Here is a 20,677-nt window from a genome sequence, read left to right as displayed (position 1 = left end):
TATATCAATTATTGCAAAATATCAAGATGAACAAAAAATATATAATAAATGAATGCTTAGGCAAATATTCCATTTAATATTTTTTGTTTATTCATCTTTTGACTTATTTAAAAAATATATTCCTTATACTTTGTAATCCAGAAGAGTAGATGATACTCATATTCTACATGAGCACAATATAAAGGAAGAAACTCATAATAAACTTTAGGGATAATAATTTAATGATTTAACTATTTTTAGAGATAATTTTATAACTAAATTCATACAAATAAGTTATAAACACTCCCTCTCTAGAAAACTTTAAAAACTACTGTAGGGACACGATTTTAGTTGACCCGGTCCTAGACGGCCAGGCCTTGGCTCAAAAGGTCCCACACAATGAATTTTTGTAGAGTGTGGGTTGAAGAACTCGGTTCCAGTTGGATTAAACGGTTCGTTACACGGGCTCAGGAGATATAGAAACACGAATCAAGAAAGTGGATGTGAAGGGGGGAATTTTATTCATGGGCATGCATGCGTACAATGAACCTTTGCTCCTCTGTTCACTCTCTCTCCATTTTTCCTCTGTCCCCTTCTCTTGAGGGACTCTTACATATTATATAGGCCCTTTTTTATCATCTGGGCCTTACACTTGTTGATCATCCAAACCCCTTCTTGAGCATCTATCCCATCAGACGCCCTTACCAGTTCTTTGTGAGTTGCAGTGACCAAGGTAACACTGTTCAAGGGTCTTCTCTTCATTAATGCGGCTAGGAGAGTAGTTGTGGTGCATTTAATGTGGTGGTGACAGCCTTTGCTGGGATATTTTGGGTCTCCTTTCTTTTTACATGTTTGGAGTGAGGGCTACAGTAGCTGGGATGTATCGTTGACCTGGACTTTGGAACGTTCGAAGAGGAATTACTCCTCGGACGTGTTCTCCTTGCTCCAGTGGGCCTGAGCAACGATTCTGGGCCGCGACGTCTCCTCGGACGGGCCCAAGGCCAAGCCAAACTGTTATTCTGGGCCGGTCCCCACAATAGCCCCTCAAAACTCCGGTTTTGATCTCCTTCCGAGGAGAAAAGCGAGGTTTTGACATTTACAAAGGATGGAATTAATGAGGTCTTGGTCCGCGCGTGTAGGCGGTTACTTTTGATGCGCCACAATTTACGAGGCGCGACCATTTACTCCAGGCAGCTTTATGTCTCCTTTATCCAACAGCGAGATGTAGATCTGACGGCCAGCATTGTTCCTTGAATTTTTGAGCGGGAGGGATTTTTTCTCTCTCCCTCCTACTATATAAAGCGCCAGAGAGGCTCATTTTTTCTTTTTTATCTGCACGTCAGAAGTTCAGAGAACTCCAGAGAACTCCAGTGCCCAGAAGTCCACGAGCTCCTCCGTTCTTCAAATTTCCATAATCGTTTCCGCGAAGCGTTCCTCCTAAAAGAGATTTTCAACCATCTCACCGGTCATTTGTGAAGATACCCGTAAGTTTCGTTCATTTCGTTGCTTCGACTTTCTCCTCGGATTTTACTTTTCTCCTCGGTTTTACTTTTCGTCCCTCCAGTTCAGCTTAGATGGGTAGATTCAAAGACCTAGTAGACACTCCGGCTGCCATGGAGGCCTTTAGGGCAAAATACCATATCCCGCAAGGAGTGGTTCTGCGGTACTGTCCCCCAGAAGGAGTACTGTTAGATAGAGACATGGGTGAAGTGGTCATTCCTATGATTGCCTTTATACAAGGGGGAATGACACTTCCCATGCGTAGGATTACTCGGGACTATTTGTTCCACCATAGGTTGACACCACACCAGTGCGCTCCAAACATGTTCAGGGTATTAGGCTGCATAGATGTCTTGAACGAGCGAATGGGTCTAGGCCTGACCTGGCATGATGTGGTACACATGTACGAGTGCCACTACGTCGAGAAGGGAGGGTATTACCTTAAATCTCGATCCGAGGTGGTTAGGCTAATCTCCTGTCTCCCCATATCCAATAAGACTATGAAGGATGACTTCCTCATTGCCTCAGGAGAATGGAGCGATAGTTTTCATTGTCCAACTCGGGCAGGAAATCCAGGTGCGGCGCCTTTAGGCCCAATCCTTTAGGGAAAGGGCTTAGCTCCTCGGATTTACTCTCTTTTTTGCTTGTCATAAATTTTGTAGTTTAATTCTAATTTCCTTCTCGGTTGTATTACAGATAGAGCTTTGGTTGCTCCCAGGCTGAGCCACGTGAACGTTCCGGCCCTGAACTATCTTCTAAGGTCAGAAATCTACGTTGCCGAGGACGGGTAGCTACGCGCGTGTCATTTGGTTTTGGGCTATCGACCACTAACTCATTCTTTCCAAGCCATTGGCCACGCCATCAGAGCTAGTAGTCCCAGGTTGGCTAGGATTGACGTGTCCAAGCCTAAGTTTCTGGCCCGAGAAGATCTTAAGCCAGTCGTGCTACCAGGTGTTCGGGATCCTCCACCGGCCGTGCAACTGTCTCCACCAAACAACCTTGAAGTTGCTACGCCAGCTGAAGGAGAGACCGAATCATCTCGTCTTTCCCTTGAGGAGGAAATAGACGAGTTCTATTTTGAAGAGGAGGTTGATAAAGCCCCCTTAATTGAGCTCTTGAACCCTGAAGGAGAGCAGGATCGAAACTCCGTGGCTGGCGCTCCGATTATTATAGCCTGCTCGGACGACTCTTCGGATGAGGAAGTAGACAACATGGCTGGCAAGGGAAAAACTTTACGAGAATTGATGTCCAACCAAGGAAAGGGCCAATCTTCGAAAGCGCCTGCTAAGTCGCAGGCCCAGGACCCTCCCCCAACCGCCCCTCAGGTTCCTTCCGACCTTGGCCTCAAGGTTAACCCGGACCTAAAAAAGAAAAGGCCGGTTGACGTTCCTAAGGAAGGTGAAGTAGCCCCCCGCTCGGCCAAGCAGTAAAAAGCCACTCGGGGGCAGAGGAATAAAAGGGCTAACTCCGTGGAAAGCCAAGATGAGGAGAATCGGGCTGAAGTGCGCGTTAATCCACGCGTATGGAGTCCGAAGTTAGAGTTAGACGAGGTTGCTATCCCCTATATTGCCTCGGTTCGAGAATACAACAGGGGTAGAGCAGGTTACATAGCTAAGGCCCTGGAGCAGCCAGTGCTTCTTCCTCGGGACATGGAGGCCTACAGGCGATTCTCCCAGCCCGAGCTTTTTCTGTCCCTTAAGAGGGACCTTACGATGGTAAGTCATTCTTCTACCCTTTCGTTAAGTCATCAAACACTGTTGCATTCTAACACAATTTTGGTTTCATTTTGTTGGCAGATCACTCAGCAGGTGTTTGTGGCTGAGGAGTTCTGTCGCAACAACCGCAGCTTGGCTGAAGCTGAGGTCCAGTCTCGGACAAAGGTGGAGAAAACCGTGGGGTCCCTCAAGCAAGAGAACCTTGAACTTGTGGAGAAGTTCAAAGAGTCGGAGAAACAGCGCCGGAGAGCGGAGGCTGGCCTGAAGAGTGCTGAAACCCAAGCGGAGGACCAGCGCCAGAAGTTGTTCGTAACCGAGACCAGCCTTGCTACTGAGAAGCAGAATGTACTGGATTTTAAGGCCGCTCTACAGAAAGTTGAGGACGAGATACGGCGGGTTAAAGAAGAGGCTCAGCTGATTCGGGAGGATGCAGAGGCTGAAAAGAAAGCTGCTCATCAGCTCAGGATTCAAGAAACGGAGGCCAGGCTCTCCGAGGAAATTCCCGAGGTGTGCAAGGACTACTGCAGCATCTCATGGGCTCATGCCCTTGATGCTGCAGGAATTCCTGCAAATTCGGTGCTGAGATTGCCTGAGAAGGTCTTCTACCCTCAGGAGATCCGAGAGAATCCTGATGGTGCTCAAGCAGCTTCTGAGCAGGGCTTGGCTGTGCCTGACGCCATCCCTCTGCTTGATAAAGCCAAGGATCCTGCCAAGGACTCCATCTCCGAGGCTCCTCCTCCTCAACCAGAGCAGAAAAAGGATCCTCCTGCTGAGGCTTAGCTTTTAGGGTTTTAATTTTTGTACTCTTCTTTTTTTTTTTTTTGAATGAGAGTTGTCTTATTTTTGTTCTTTTGTAAAGACCTCTCTTTGTATTGACTTTGGAATATTAATATAGAATGCTTTCTTTGTTTTCTATGGATGTTTACTAATACTATCCCTCTATTTAACATTCGCAATGATATAAATAAATATAAACGAATGAGAAAGAAGAATGCCGTACAGCGAATTTGAATAATGGTTGTAATGATGCTAGACTACGCACGTACCTTGAAATTGCACAAGAGTTCTAAGTAATAATTTCCCCTAAGTCTATGATCCGAGGAGCCATGCAGGACTTAGGTTCTGTTTAAAACTTGAATAGTTGCCATAAGTAATAATTTCCCCCAAATCTGTGTTCTGAGGAGCCATGCAGGACTTAGGTTCTGTTTAAAACTTTGAATAGTTGTCATAAGTAATAATTTCCCCTAAGTCTGTGATCCGAAGAGCCATGCAGGACTTAGATTCTGTTTAAAACTTGGATAGTTGCCATAAGTAATAATTTCCCCTAAGTCTGTGGTCCGAGGAGCCATGCAGGACTTAGTTTCTGTTTAAAACTTGGATAAATTGCATAAGTAATAATTTCCCCTAAGTCTGTTGTCCGAGGAGTTATGCAGGACCTAGGTTCTGTTTAAAACTTTGAATAGTTGCCATAAGTAATAATTTCCCCTAAGTTTGTGGTCCGAGGAGCCATGCAGGACTTAGGTTCTGTTTAAAACTTGGATAAATTGCATAAGTAATAATTTCCCCTAAGTCTGTGGTCCGAGGAGTCATGCAGGACTTAGGTTCTGTTTAAAACTTGGATAAATTGCATAAGTAATAATTTCCCCTAAGTCTATGGTCCGAGGAGCCATGCAGGACTTAGGTTATGTTTAAAACTTTGAATAGTTGCCATAAGTAATAATTTCCCCTAAGTCTGTGGTCCGAGGAGCCATGCAGGACTTATGTTCTATTTAAAACTTTGAATAGTTGCCATAAGTAATAATTTCCCCTAAGTCTGTGGTCCGAGGAGCCATGCAGGACTTAAGTTCTGTTTAAAACTTGGATAAATTGCATAAGTAATAATTTCCCCTAAGTCTGTGATCCGAGGAGCCGTGCAGGACTTAGGTTCTGTTTAAAACTTTGAATAGATGAGAATGGACCGGTGGGTACACGATGATCACGGAACAAAACACGGGCAAAGCCGTTTTCATTAATAATAATATCTTCTTAGGTTATTTACATTCCACAGGCGAGGTACAGTTTTTTCATCTAAATCTTCTAGATAATAAGCACCTATTCCGGCTACAGATATGATGCGATACAGTCCTTCCCAATTGGGCCCCAGCTTGCCCCAAGAGGGGTTTTTTGCGCTGCCAAGAATCTTTCTCATCACGAGATCACCTGGACCTAAAGGTAGCAGTTTAACATTAGCATCATATCCTTGTCTCAGCTTCTGATGGTAATAGGCCATATGGATCATTGCTTTTTCCCTTCTTTCCACAGCTAAGTCTAGACTTCTCCCCAATAACTCGTCGTTGTTGTTTGGGGTAAAGGAGTTAGACCTCAGTGTGGGAAAGCTGTTCTCGATTGGGAGCACGGCCTCAGCCCCATAGGTCATCGAAAAGTGGGTTTCACCGGTTGACCGTCGTGGCATTGTCCGATAGGTCCATAAAACGTGTAGGAGCTCTTCCACCCATCTCCCCTTTGCCTCATCCAGCCTCTTTTTCAGTCCATTCACTATGACCTTTTTCACGGCCTCGACTTGTCCATTTCCTTGGGGGTAGGCGGGAGTGGAGTATCGGTTAGTGATCCCAAACTCGTGGCAATACTCCCTGAAGTTCTTGCTATCAAATTGGAGACTGTTGTCCGAGATGAGTGTGTGTGGAGTTCCGAAGCGGGTAATAATGTTCTTCCAGATGAATTTCTAGGCATCCACGTCCCTAATGTTGGCCAAAGGTTTAGCCTCCACCTATTTGATGAAGTAATCGGTTCCAACTATTATGTATCGCTTGTTCCCTGCAGCTTTGGGGAAAGGACCAACAATATCAAGACCCCACTGAGCGAATGGCCAGGGGTTGGAGAGGGGGTTGAGGACCCCTCTAGGTTGGTGGATATTTGGGGCGAATCTCTGGCACTGATCACACTTCTTTATGTATTCTTGGGCCTCTCTTTGCATGTTCGGCCACCAGTACCCTTGGGTGAGCGCCCTGTGTGCTAGCGACCTCCCTCCGGTGTGACTTCCACAAATCCCCTCGTGTAACTCTTCAAGTAAGGACTTGGATTCTTCTGGATGTATGCAAAGTAGGTACGGCCCAGAGTAGGAGCGCCAATATAGTTTGTGGTCTTCCGATAACCAGAGCCGAGGAGCATTCCTCCGTATCTTCTCGGCCTCCAATTTTCCCTCTGGCAGGGTGTCGTCTTTGAGGAAGTTCTTTATAGGATCCATCCAGCTGGGATTCTTTCTAATCTGATGGACCTGAGCCGGGTCTCTTCTAATGGGACTCGCTTGGACTAGATCTTCGACAAGGATCATTCGCGGCAGATCATGCGCCGAGGACGTGGCGAGAGTGGCCAGCGAGTCTGCATGGGTGTTCGCACTCCTGGAAACGTGCGTCAGATTGAAGGATTCAAAACTCGATTGCAGGCGTTTGACTCGTCCGAGATACTCTTGCATTCTAGCATCTCTAGCTTCCAATTCACCCATCGCTTGGCCAACGACCAATTTAGAGTCCGAGAATGCTTCCATTACCCTTCCGCCCAATCTTTGAACCATCGTCATCCCTTGAAGTAAGACTTCGTACTCAGCCTCATTGTTCGTAGCCGAGAACCCGAGTCTCAGTGATTTCTCAACGGCAACACCATCCGGCGATATTAAAACTATCCCAACTCCAGATCCTCTTTGGTTGGCCGCGCCATCCACGTAGACCTTCCAACGCGAGGTCCCCCCTGCTAAAATTGTACCAACCGATTTTCCATCCATGTCTTTCTTCTCGGTTATTGTTTCTACAGAGGGTTCAGCGAATTCTGCGACTAAGTCTGCGAGGACTTGACCTTTGATGGAGGATCTGGGCATATTAATATCAAAGGCCCCCAAAAGCGCACTCCACATGGCAATCCTTCCTGTGTAGTCGGCGCTTCGAAGCACCGCTCGAAGGGGAAGCTAGGTTAGAACGATGACCGTATGCGCCTGAAAGTAGTGAGGGAGCTTCTGTGTGGCGTGCACTTTCGCCAGAATTGCTTTTTCCAAAGGTAAGTATCGCACTTCAGCCTCATGTAATGATTTGCTTACATAGTAAACCGATCGCTGCACCCCATTATCATCCCGTATCAGTACCGGGCTTACAGCATGGGGAGTTACGGCTATGTACGCAAATAGTACCTCGTTTGTCTCAAGGCTGGACATGATGGGTGGTCGCGACAAGTATTCCTTAAGTTACTGGAAGGCCTAGACACAATCCTCCGACCATTCAAACCCTTTCCACTTATTTATCAAGAGGTAGAAAGGTCGACATCAATCTGCAGATCGTGATATGAACCGGTTTAATGCTGCGATCATGCCAGTGAGCTTCTGTACTTCTTTTGGATTCCGAGGAGCCTGTAGGCTGTTAATTGCTTTGATTTGATCGGGACTTACTTCTATTCCCCTGTGGGTTACCATATAACCTAAGAATTTCCCAGATCCGACCCCGAATGAACACTTGGAAGCATTGAGTCGCAACTTGTGCTCCTTTAAGATAGTAAAGAGGATTTCAAGGTCTTTCACGTGCTCGGACACCATTTTACTTTTTACAACCATATTGTCTATGTAAACCTCAATGACTTTGCCCAGTTATGGCTCGAACATCCCGGTCATCATCCTTTAGTAGGTTGACCCTGCGTTCTTTAGTTCGAACGGCATCACCTTGTAATGATAGTTTCTGATAGGTGTCATGAAAGTTGTCTTCTCCTGATCCTCTAATGCAAGGGGTATCTGATGATAGCCCTAGAAGGCATCCAGGAAACTCATTCGAGGGTGGCCTATGGTTGCATCCACCAATCAGTCAATTCAAGGTAAGGGAAACGGATCCTTCAGGCACGCCTTATTTAGGTCCGTGAAGTCCACGCAGACTCTCCACTTCCCCGTTTTCTTCTTCACTACAACCGTATTTGCCAGCCATTCAAGGTAGAAAACTTCTTTAATAGCTCCTGCCTTCTTCCGTTTCATCACTTCGTCTCTAACGACACTGGCGTGCTCCTGTGAGGGACGTCGGGGTGGTTGTTTCTTTGGAATAGAAGATGGGTTAACATTCAAGTGGTGACAAATAAGGCTAGGGTCAACCCCTGGGGCGTCGTAAGCGTCCCATGCAAACACATCAACATTTCTTCTTAGGAATCCGACCAGCTCATCTTTTTTTTCAGGAGGCAACTCGGAGCCGACTTGGAAAAATCTCTCCAAGTCGTCGTCGACGATAAACTTTTCTAAACTTTCACACCTTATCTCCTCGGTAGGCTCGTTGTCTTGCCCTGCCGAGGTGGTTGGTTGCTATAAGTTCCCTGGGGCTGAGGACTCGGCATGGGACCGATGTGAGATGGCGGCCACCATACACTGCCTGGCCATAGCCTGATCTCCACGAATCTCTTCTACTTGGCCTCTGGATGAGTATTTTACTTTTTGGTGAAGTGTGGAGGATATGACTTCTAGGGCATGGATCCATGGCCTGGCTACTATCGCTGTGTAGGGTGAGTAGGCATCGACCACGATAAAGTTCACCTCCACCACTTCCGATCCAGTCTGTATGGGTAGTCTGATCTGCCCTTTTGGCATAACAGTCTTCCCTTCGAAGCTGATAAGGGGAGAGTCATAAGCCGTCAAATCCTCCGGCCTCAGATTCAGCCCCTTGTATAGATTAGGGTACATTACCTCTGAAAGTTCAAAAACGTGTACCAATACACTTTTGAACGTTTAGACCCCCAAAAATTAACTTAACCAACACAAGCAATATGTCAAACAACAAGTGTGCGGAAACTTAACATATGCTATAATGTGAAATAGGTTAAATACTATCTAAGCCATAACAGAATAACAGCAGATAATATAAAAGCAAAGATAGAGAGGAAGGAAGATGCAAACACAAAGACAACACGCGATGTGTTATCGAAGAGGAAACCGAAGTCCTTGGCGAAAAACCTCTCCGCCGCCCTCCAAGCGGTAATCAATCCACTAGAAAATACAGTTGGGATACAAGGACAGCAATAGACCCTCCAAGCCTAATCTACCCAGTGCACCTAAGCCCTCCAAGCTTCTTGCTCCAACGAGGTTGCGCCGAATCTTTTTCTTTTCTAGCTTCCCGGATTCCGCTACTACACCGTAGCATCAACCAATGAAGATTGGCTACTTCCTAACTGCTTCCCAGAACTCCAAACGACTGTCTCACAGAGGTGATAATGGTGAGAACCAGGTTTGGTATAATGCCTCTCAAGGATTTTACAATGGAGAGGAAGAGAGTAAGGGAATTTGAAGAGACTCTAAGGTATAGATTGTGGGTGAAACAATCTGATTTTTCTTTAGGGTTTCTCTCTCAAAATTCTCTCTGGAAGCTCTCTTTCAATCGTGGGTTAAAGGGGTATTTATACTGGAGTGGAGAGGAATGTGAAACGTCAGGTTTTGGGCAAAACAGGGGTGGCTCGCGGCTTGACCTCACGGCTTGACCAAGTCGCGAGATCCAGTCGCGAGTTAACCGTATGGCCAGTTGTCCTGTTTTGTCCTGTAGTGCTCCAGCTAGCATGACTGTTCATCTTCCAGCATGCTTGGCACGTGTGCAGCTTCTGGTGGCTTGCAGCCGCGAGTCCACCCGCGAGTCCCAGCCGCGACACTCTGTTTTCTTGCACACTCTTGAGCAATCTTCACTCTATCTCACTCACTACCCTTACAACAAACCCACCTAAATACAGGGTTACTAAATGCTGAATTACAAGCAAATTTGGCACGGAATAAAGCCAATTAGATGGTTTAATAAATTCAACCTTACAACCTCTACTGCGCTTCCTGGGTCTACCAACACCCTTCTCACATCGAAGCCTCCGATTCTCAGTGTAACCACTAAGGCATCGTCGTGAGGTTGGATAGTTCCCCTCTTATCCTCGTCCGAGAATCCTAGTATCAAAGAGCTTCCCTTTTTTAGACCTTTTAGGTTCCCTCTGCCTGTCCTCGGAAGGGAACCGACCAACAGCCAGTACCCTGGAAGGAGATGGCCCAGTTCTTCCTGGTGCGGCGAGGATGACGCGTATCGTCTTGGTGGGGGGTCTTAATGACACATCCTTTCGAGGCTCTTGCATTGCCTGACCCGGATGGCAGCTCGAGGGGTGCAAAAGGTGACATAACTTGCCTTCTCGGACCAACTGATCTAGGTGATTCCACAGATTCCTGCAATCCTCAGTGGTATGCCCATGGTCCTGATGATAGTGGTAGTACAGGTTCTGGTTACGTTTTGAAGGGTCTCCAGCCATCTTTCTCGGCCATCTGAAGAAGGGTTCGTTCCTTACTTTCTCCAGCACTTGTTGCACTGGCTCCCTGAACACGGCATTCACCGTTTGCATGTTACTCTGTCCAGCCTGTCTCGAAAAATCCCTCCTCAGCTGGTTATGGTTATGTCGTTCCAACTTGAAATCATTCGCTTTGGGGGGAATGATCTCCTTTCCCTTTCCTTGTAGTTGATCTTCTTCCACCCTTTTGTATTTGTCAATCCTATCCATCAACTGATGAACGTTGGCAACTGGTTTACCAGTGAGAGATTTCCTTAAGCCATGCTCGGTGGGGAGACCGCTTTTGAATCTGCTGATAGCAACATCATCATGGTTCTCATCTAACTCGTTATACATCTCCCAATATCTATCCAAATATGCTTTCAGGGTCTCTCCCTCGTGCATGGATAAGGACAATAGCGAACTGAGGGGTCGAGGGACTCTGCTATTTGTAATAAAGCAGGAGCAGAAAGCCTGAATGAGCTGCTTGTATGAGCCTATGGAATTTGTCTTCAGGCTATTGAACCACCTCATCGCCATTGGTCCCAAGCTGGATGGGAAGACTTTGCACATTAGGGCTTCATTTTGCAAGTAGATAGCCATTTTCTGGTTAAACTGACTTACGTGCTCTACCGGGTCTGCTCGGCCGTTATAGATGGCGAATGCTGGTTGATTAAAGCGTCGAGACAACTTAGCCCCTTCAATTCTGTGCATGAAGGGTGATCTTGAAATCTGGTCTAGCGCCTTATTCATAGCATCATTTCCTGAACCCTTGCTGGACGGGCTCTCATATTTTCGTATAGGGCGTGGTTCCCTCTCGTAAGAAAAGGTTTCACTTGGGGGGGTTCTCGACCTCCGTCGATAACTCGCGTCCTCCCCATTAGAGGACTCATCTAAGCTAGAGGGAGATCGCTTTCGCTGTACACATCATAACTTCCTTTTCAGGTCATTAATCTCTCGCTGCATGGCCTGATGACTGTTTCGCCTCTGGGATACGTGACTACCTATCTGGGTGTGACTCTGGCTCGTCTGGGTAGTATGCACGCTTCCCTCACGATTCCCACTGCCGCCTGGGTTGGCAGGGTTATTTTGTCGCTGGGACTCAATGGGTTCTGTCTGTTGAGGGTTAGCCTGGTGAGGATTCTCCTGGTGTGGACCTAGCTCTACCATGCTCGACCGTTGCGCTTACTGATACTTTAGTTCTTCCCACTGACGACGCCAGTTGTAGGGACACGATTTTAGTTGACCCGGTCCTGGACGGTCAGGCCTTGGCCCAAAAGGTCCCACACAATGAATTTTTATAGAGTGTGGGTTGAAGAACTCGGTTCCAGTTGGATTAAACAGTTCGTTGCATGGGCTCAGGAGATATAGAAACACGAATCAAGAAAGTGGATGTGAAGGGGGGAATTTTATTCATGGGCATGTATGCGTACAATGAACCTTTGCTCCTCTGTTCACTCTCTCTTCGTTTTTCCTCCGTCCCCTTCTCTTGAGGGACTCTTACATATTATATAGGCACTTTTTTATCATCTGGACCTTACACTTGTTGATCATCCAAACTCCTACTTGAGCACCTGTCCCATCAGACACCCTTACCAATTCTTTGTGAGTTGCAGTGACCAAGGTAGCACTGTTCAGGGGTCTTCTCTTCATTAATGCAGCCAGGAGAGTAGTTGTGGTGCATTTAATGTGGTGGTGACAGCCTTTGCTGGGATATTTTGGGTCTCCTTTCTTTTTACGTGTTTGGAGTGAGGGCTACAGTAGCTGGGATGCATCATTGACCTGGACTTTGGAACATCCGAGGAGGAATTACTCCTCGGACGTGTTCTCCTTGCTCCAGTGGGCCTGAGCAAGGATTCTGGGCCGCGACGTCTCCTCGGACAGAATGGTCCTCGGACGGGCCCAAGGCCCAGCCAAACTGTTATTCTGGGCCGGTCCCCACAACTACCATTCAAGCATAAGTAAATAAAGATACAAAAACTACCAAAATAGCTTTCACATATATATTTTGAAATTCCAAAGGTCTTTATACACAAAGGCAAAACAAATCTCCAGTGTACAACTCCTAATCTCCACTTGAAAATATTATCTGCAAAATAAGAGAATTCATACCTAAAAAATAATTTGTTTAGAAGGAAATAAAAGGAATCAATACATATTTTCTACTGTTAATGGAGGCTTCCAATTAGTATGCACTTCCCTCCTTTTACCACTCATCTGAAACAATGGGAAGAATAATTTACATAAATCCATGAATTGCTTATACTTAGGAGATAAAGCAATTATGAAAGATACCATTTATTTCAACACACCCAAAAAAAAAAAAAAAAAAGAATAATCATAATGAATCGAAAAGCAAGCAATATGGATGGCTTAGGGATGATGATCCAATATGTTTTGAAAATATTGAACATCAATGCAAGAACCTATATGTGACTTTCATTAAACATTACATTTTTCAAGAATTCTATCCAACACATGCTAGAAACTTTTAATTCAAAAACTTTTCACAACTAAAGAAAATCAAATATGACTACAAACGATGTGAAAAAAAAAATTAAAACTTTATTAGCAAAATATATTTAAAAACAAACATAGATCAAATACAATAGAAACTGATAAGGAACTTCATTAGCACAACTTTCCAATCAAAGCATGAAAGAGTATGAAAATAAAGAAAATGCTAAATGTACTACTAATTTTACAACAAAAGGCTTAGACAACTTACTTCAATGAACAATTGAAGGAGTGAGATTTCATAACTTTGTACAAATGAGTCATTCTATCCACTACAATGACAACTTCAAATTCTAAAGCATCATCCAAGATGTTGGATATGTGAATGTAGTATTATACAAAATATGAATGATTCCAATTCATGGGCAACTAAAAAGGCCTAATAGATGCGTCTAATGAAGGAAACATGAAAAGAAAAAACGTCAGCTCGAATTTTATTTGCCTTAGTCAAATGAGTTCGATGTTGTTCTAGACAGAGAGACTTCCAAAGGATGTTACAAACCCCAAGAAATTGCACATTGGAGATGGTGAATTTTTTTTAAAAAAAATGTATGATATAGGTGGAACATTTTGAACAATGAATTTCATGATTTTATCTTCTCATATACTTGGTTCAGCCACAAAAATATTGTTTTACATGCGTAGGAGGGGATGTGCTGTTTACCTTCATTGGTAAAGGAACAATGTTAGCACCGAATCACCCAGATCTAGAAAGACAAATAAGACTCTAGTAGAAAAAGAATTTATCGGCACAATCACAATCCTTAAAAGAAGCAATATAGTAAGAGTTTCTCTATTCATGTTCCAAAAAAGAAATCTTTAAGCTGCAGAGTCCCACTCCATGGTCAGAAACTCTGTGCATAAACCCCCTATTGGATATACCTATCAAACTAATGGTTAAAAAAGCCTATCAAACTAATGATTAAATAGAGACAAATAGAAATGCATATCATTAGTTAATATAAAGACATAATACATAAGCTAAGACATAGGCAGTAGGAACATTAAAAAATCTTATCAGATTAATAGGAAATTGAAGTAATAGGCCAAAGACGAATTGACCCCTTGTGATGAATTAATTGATTAATTAGCTAAGTTATTTAATTAATCAAATTAACGTGCAATGTATCTGGCAGTACAAACAAATCACCAAATAACTAAGTATGCAGTGAAAATTAAATTGACACGGTGATTTGTTTACGAATGGGGAAAACCTACATGGCAAAAACCCCACCGAGTGATTTTAAGGTCACCATTCTCGAGAATCCACTATTATCAAAACAAGCGGTTACAAGTAAAGATATCCCAATACCTTATACCAACCTACAATTGAACCATTACTCCAATACCCAATTGGACTTGTTCTGTAGTGACAATCTCTCCTTTCAATGAATAGCTCCCAGTACATGACTAACCAATAGATACGCGGATCTCAATACACGACTTGATCACCAACTAGAGAAGGATGTTGGCTGCAAAGGTCTTTTGTTTATCACACGATGAAGATCATAAATTTGCTTGGTCACAAAACCCTATGGTGTACAAACATAGCAGCTTCTTCAAGAACTAGGGCAAACTAGGTTTCCGATCACACATTTCTTCACACTTATGAAATTTGCTCTTGTGCAACTTATGTAACCTTTCATGGCCCTCAAAATAATCCTTATATATGTTTAGGGTTGTGAGAAAAGAAAGCTCAAACATATATTCACGGATTGGATGAAAAACAATCCTGAAAAACTGAGTTTCATAAACCTCGATAGATAGCCATCTATCGAGCTAGCTATTGAGCCACGGGCTTCAGCAGCTTTTAAATCTCGATAGTACTAGCTGTCGAGCCTTAAAATCCTGCACTTTCTGACTTGATTCTTTGACAGACTTGCATGGTTTTAACACTTGAACTTGAAACCTTATTTCTTGAAACATTAAACACATCCTAGATCTACCCAATTATAAGTAAAGTGCGTTTTGTCAAAAGATTAGCCAATTACATAAAATGTTGACATATGTTCCTAACATTGAATCACATATGTCCTAACAATCTCCTCATTTGGTAATCCATGATAAAACCACAACAAACAAATGAGATATGAGAGAAGTCATAAATTACTCAACTCATATTCACTTGTTGAATACAATAAAATCTATCCTAACAAAACTCTTGAAAAACTTTGCAAGAAGAGAGTTTATGGCAAGTAGACTTTAACAACCTGTATTTCTGAAACACTTCAAACATATAACTCATTACGGTATCTTAGTGTGAAACAGAAATAATAAATTGCATACATTATATAAGAAACATGTGTATAAAGATAGAAAAGAAACAACATATGGAGAGATAGGTGAAAGAATATACATCAATAATATATAAAGCAAATATAAGTACAATGTATGTCAAAATGGTCACAAGACCAATATACAAGATGTAATGTATCTGAAATAGAGAGAAAAGAAAAAAATACATCAAATCCTCACTACATCCCTCAATATACACTCCCCCTAACAAAAATCTCATATACTAACCCTCCCCCTATAAGTATAACTACTCTCATATCCAAAACTACTTCCCCTTTTTGTCATAAGTGACAAAGGGTAAGAGTATCAAGTAGACATCTCGTCAGCACTGGAAAAGCTAGCATCTCCATCCTCATCATCATCATCATCATCATCGTCATCGGAGTCATCATCGTCCTCGGATGCTTTTGGAAAAGGAGAGGGAGACTCCACAAAGCCACCAAGGTAAGCCTGCCATCTGGCAATACGGCTGACACGGGTGTTCACCTGACACAACTCATCACTGAGAGTGTCAATACGAGCATCCATGCACTGAAACTGCACCATGATCGCATTAAGAGTCATACCTCCTACAGAAGAAGGAGTGGAGATGGACGGAGCTGAAGGAGTGGGAGGAGTAGCTGACCCGGACCGCCTTGAACGTAGCTACGCCTCGCTCCATTTAACGGTAGTGGCATCTATGACACACATAATATGGAAGTGGTCAGAAACGGGAAAGGGAACAGAAAAATGGCGTAAAATCCTCGTGATAGCCGAAGGGAAGATGAGCTTAACATGGGTCACCGTATCCCTATATACATCTATAATAGAAAGAATAAAATGAGAAGGAAAATCTATAGTAAGATACTCTAAAAGAGAAAGTAAAAATTGAGCGCGGGGCTTGGTAATAGAGTTATAATAAGATAAATGATTTAAAACAAAATTCATAACCACGTTAAGAAAACGAGGACCTTTAGCAAAGGCCAAACAAGGAGTGAACTGACGATCACCCCAATCAGAAGGACGCTTACAAAAAGTTGACATAAGCTTGTCTTTAGACACAGTCTTAAGACGTTCACAACCAGGGTAGTTAGGATGCGCTACCCTGGGGACATGGAGCACGTCAAATACAATATATGGTGTGACCACAATGCGTGTACCTCAAACACGAGTAACAAAGAGAAGTACTGAATAATCAAATCCATGCAAGTTAGAGTAGAACTCCTGGATAAGCATGGATTGACAAGTGACCAGGACGCCACACAGTGACTCCCAACCCCTACTGTGAATGATAATGGCTAGGTCAGTGTCAAAGAAGTCCGACAAAATGACTTGGCATTCCGAATGATTGCCTTGTCTAGAGAAGTTCTCAAAGAAGTCCGATTTAGCCTTCTCATCACGGAACCGAACGGAAGAAGGAGTGGGATCAGAAGAAGTAGATGCTCTGGAACGAAGAGGGTTCCAAGATGGAGTAGATTTATGTTTAAGTGTCATGATGCAACTAACGTAAACAATGAAAGTTCAAAAAACGTGTACAAAACACTTTTGAACGTTTAGACCCCCAAAAATTAACTTAACCAACACAAGCAATATGTTAAACAACAAGTGTGCGGAAACCTAACATATGCTATAATGTGAAATAGGTTAAATACTATCTAAGCCATAACATAATAAAATCACAGCAGATAATGTAAAGGCAGAGATAGAGAGGAAGGAAGATGCAAACACAGAGATAACACCCGATGTGTTATCGAAGAGGAAACCGAAGACCTCGGCGAAAAACCTCTCCGCCGCCCTCCAAGCGGTAATCAATCCACTAGAAAATACAGTTGGGATACAAGGACAGCAATAGACCCTCCAAGCCTAATCTACCCAGTGCACCTAAGCCCTCCAAGCTTCTTGCTCCAACGAGGTTGCGCCGAACCTTTTTCTTTTCTAGCTTTCCGGATTCCGCTACTAGACCGTAGCATCAACCAATGTAGATTGGCTCCTTCCTAACTGCTTCCCAGAACTCCAAACGACTGTCTCACAGAGATGATAATGGTGAGAACCAGGTTTGGTATAATGCCTCTCAAGGATTTGACAATGGAAAGGAAGAGAGTGAGGGAATTTGATGAGACTCTAAGGTAGGGATTGTGTGTGAAACAATCTTGTTTTTCTTTAGGGTTTCTCTCTCAAAATTCTCTCTGGAAGCTCTCTTTCAATCGTGGGTTAAAAGGGTATTTATACTGGAGTGAAGAGGAATGTGAAACGTCAGGTTTTTCCAAAACAGGGGTGGCTCGCGGCTTGACCTCGCGGCTTGACCAAGTCGCGAGATCCAGTCGCGAGTTAACCGTATGGCCAGTTGTCCTGTAGTGCTCCAGCTAGCATGACTGTTCATCTTCCAGCATGCTTGGCACGTGTGCAGCTTCTGGCGACTTGCAGCCGCGAGTCCACCCGCGAGTCCCAGCCGCGACACTCTGTTTTCTTGCACACTCTTGAGCAATCTTCACTCTATCTCACTCACTACCCTTACAACAATCCCACCTAAATACAGGGTTACTAAATGCTGAATTACAAGCAAATTTGGCACGGAATAAAGCCAATTAGATGGATGAATAAATTCAACCTTACAAACAAGAGAGAGAGAAAGAGAGAGAGAAACACGCAGAAAAGCACCAAATACAATTAACATATAAGAATATAGAGAAAGTAAGGTACGTATGCATGAAAATGCATGAGCATGTGATATGCAATAGTAAAAACAGCATGGGCTCTACCCAATCCAATCCTACCAGCACACAATCAGTTCTACAAAGTAAACACATAACTATCATGCATGAAACATTGTTATAATGCAAATGAGATGCAATGCATGATGATTTAGAACCATTTTCACAAAGCCCATCCCAAAAATTTTTCAAAAACCTCTTTGATTTTGAAAAACCCCAAAATTTTCAACAAATCCCAAAGGCTAGGTCAGAATGCATGAAATATATGATTAAAGGCTTGAAAAGAGATCATACCTGTGAAATATGCAATGAAAAGACCAAAGAATGAGTAGGGAAGATGAAGAGGTTGAGCGAGAAGAGTTTGGGAGTGAGAGAGAAGTTTGTCTATCGAGAGAGATTGAAGAGAAGGCATGAAGAGATACAACTATCGAGCAGCTGTCTAGAGGTGTCCACATCAAAAACAAGCTCGATGGATCAAGGAGCTATCAAGCAGCTATTGAGGAGACATAAACTTTCTCGATGGATTGAGGAGCTATCGAGAAACTATCGAGATTGCAATAAAAAGAAGCTGAAGAGCTCGATAGATAAGCCAGGTGTCAAGAGGTGTCGAGAAGCTGTCGAGATTGCTTAAAAATAGTTTTTCAAGAAGAGAAAAATACATACATGAATGCAATCAAACATGCAACTCAACCAAGGACCCAAACAACATTTTAACCTCTCAAAAACATCTCTCAATTAAGAAAGATAATGTTAAGCACATAGATCCCAAAACACACACACACACACACACACACTAAACAAGTCTAACCAATTTTATATTTCAAAATAAGTTAAAACAATTTAGTGAGCATGCATTAACACATGTATTCCTTGTGATGGCCAAATCACATTGTACCTGCACATATATCAAGAGTAGCAAAGAATATTACGTGTTGTATGTGAAAAATATCACAAGATTGCATAAGTGTCTACATTGTAAGGTTGAATTTATTCAACCATCTAATTGGCTTTATTCCGTGCCAAATTTGCTTGTAATTCAGCATTTAGTAACCCTGTATTTAGGTGGGCTTGTTGTAAGGGTAGTGAGTGAGATAGAGTGAAGATTGCTCAAGAGTGTGCAAGAAAACAAAGACTCGCGGCTGGGACTCGCGGCTGCAAGCCGCCAGAAGCAGCACACGTGCCAAGCATGCTGGAAGATGAACAGTCATGCTAGCTGGAGCACTACAGGACAAAACAGGACAACTGGCCATACGGTTAACTCGCGACTGGATCTTGCGACTTAGTCAAGCCGCGAGCCACCCCTGTTTTGTAAAATCTGACGTTTCACATTCCTCTCCCACTCCAGTATAAATACCCCTTTTACCCACGATTGAAAGACAGCTTCTAGAGAGAATTTTGAGAGAGAAACCCTAAAGAAAAAAAAAATTGTTTCACCCACAATATATACCTTAGAGTCTCTTCAAATTCCTCTACTCTCTTCCTCTCCATTGTCAAATCCTTGAGAGGTATTATACCAAACCTGGTTCTCACCATCATCATCACTGTGAGACAGTTGTTTGGATTTCTGGGAAGCAGTTAGGAAGGAACCAATCTTCATTGGTTGATGCTACAGTCTAGTAGCGGAATACGGGAAGCTAGAAAAGAAAAAGGTTCGGCGCAACCTCGTTGAAGCAAGAAGCTTGGAGGGCTTTGGTGCACTGGGTAGATTAGGCTTGGAGGGTCTATTGCTGTCCTTGTATCCCAACTGTATTTTCTAGTGGATTGTTTACCGCTTGGAGGGCGGCGGAGAGGTTTTTCGCCGAGGACTTCAGTTTCCTCTTCGATAACACATCGCGTGTTATCTTTGTGTTTGCATCTTCCTTCCTCTCTATCTTTGCCTTTTTATTATCTGCTGTGGTTTTATTTTGTTATGGCTTAGATAGTCTTTAACCAATTTCGTATTATAGCATGTGTTAAGTTTCCGCACACTAGTTGTTTGACATATTGCTTGTATTGGTTAAGTTGTAATTTGGGGGTCTAAATGTTCAAAGGTGTTTTGTACACGTTTTTGAACTTTCATACATGTTATGAAAATTTGAGATATGAGAAAATCATTTTAACTCACACATAATCATACCTGTTTGATGGGGACTATCACGTTCGAGGTACATCTTATAACTCCCACTTCTCCTAAAATATACGCTTGCAATCATATATAAAGCATTTTGATCTTTTTGCTTTTATTTTTCTTTGCATATTTTTCTTTTAAGCAAACCATGCATGGGCATATAAGAGAGAGAGAAAAAAATACCCAATTATGTTAAGCATTTGACATTCCACTTTGCTATATATGCCGAAGCATACAAATGTCATTTCATGATTGGCGGGCAATAGTGGTGAGATAGTTATTTATGCCTTTCTCTTAGGATTTTCTAGTCCTTCCCGTCAAAAAGAGTGATACAAGTGTTAAGTACAAGAGGTCACTTAATCTTACTCATCACAAACACAAGTCACAAATCTCACTTGCTTAGTTGTGCACAGAGATGCTCATCTAAGTTACAAAAGATACAAAGTTTAGATTACTTGTAGCTTTTTGTCACACAAATAACGTAAAATTTCCCAAAAACTGTCTTTCGATACGTATTATGCAAATAAATAACAAAAACTGTAGAGTACCCAAACGGACACGAACTAAACTGACCA

General features: G+C 43.1%; 1 protein-coding gene across 1 annotated transcript; it reads left to right on the top strand.

Moving 5' to 3' along the window:
- Positions 1–2,175: 2,175 nt before the first annotated feature.
- On the top strand, positions 2,176–3,989 carry LOC126729162 (uncharacterized). Its single transcript, XM_050434855.1, has 2 exons — positions 2,176–3,194; positions 3,276–3,989. The coding sequence occupies exons 1-2, from the start codon at positions 3,129–3,131 to the stop codon at positions 3,972–3,974; spliced, it is 765 nt and encodes a 254-aa protein (XP_050290812.1). The 5' UTR covers positions 2,176–3,128; the 3' UTR covers positions 3,975–3,989.
- Positions 3,990–20,677: the final 16,688 nt, after the last annotated feature.

Source organism: Quercus robur, chromosome 5, assembly GCF_932294415.1.
Source record: "Quercus robur chromosome 5, dhQueRobu3.1, whole genome shotgun sequence".
Lineage (NCBI taxonomy): Eukaryota > Viridiplantae > Streptophyta > Magnoliopsida > Fagales > Fagaceae > Quercus > Quercus robur.
This window is presented reverse-complemented; position numbering and strand designations above follow the sequence as displayed.

Coding starts and splice junctions, on each gene's coding strand:
- LOC126729162 (XM_050434855.1), top strand. CDS start 3,129: ATGGAGGCCTACAGGCGATTCTCCCAGCCCGAGCTTTTTCTGTCCCTT. Junction 3,195..3,275: donor TTAAGAGGGACCTTACGATG/GTAAGTCATTCT, acceptor TTTTGTTGGCAG/ATCACTCAGCAGGTGTTTGT.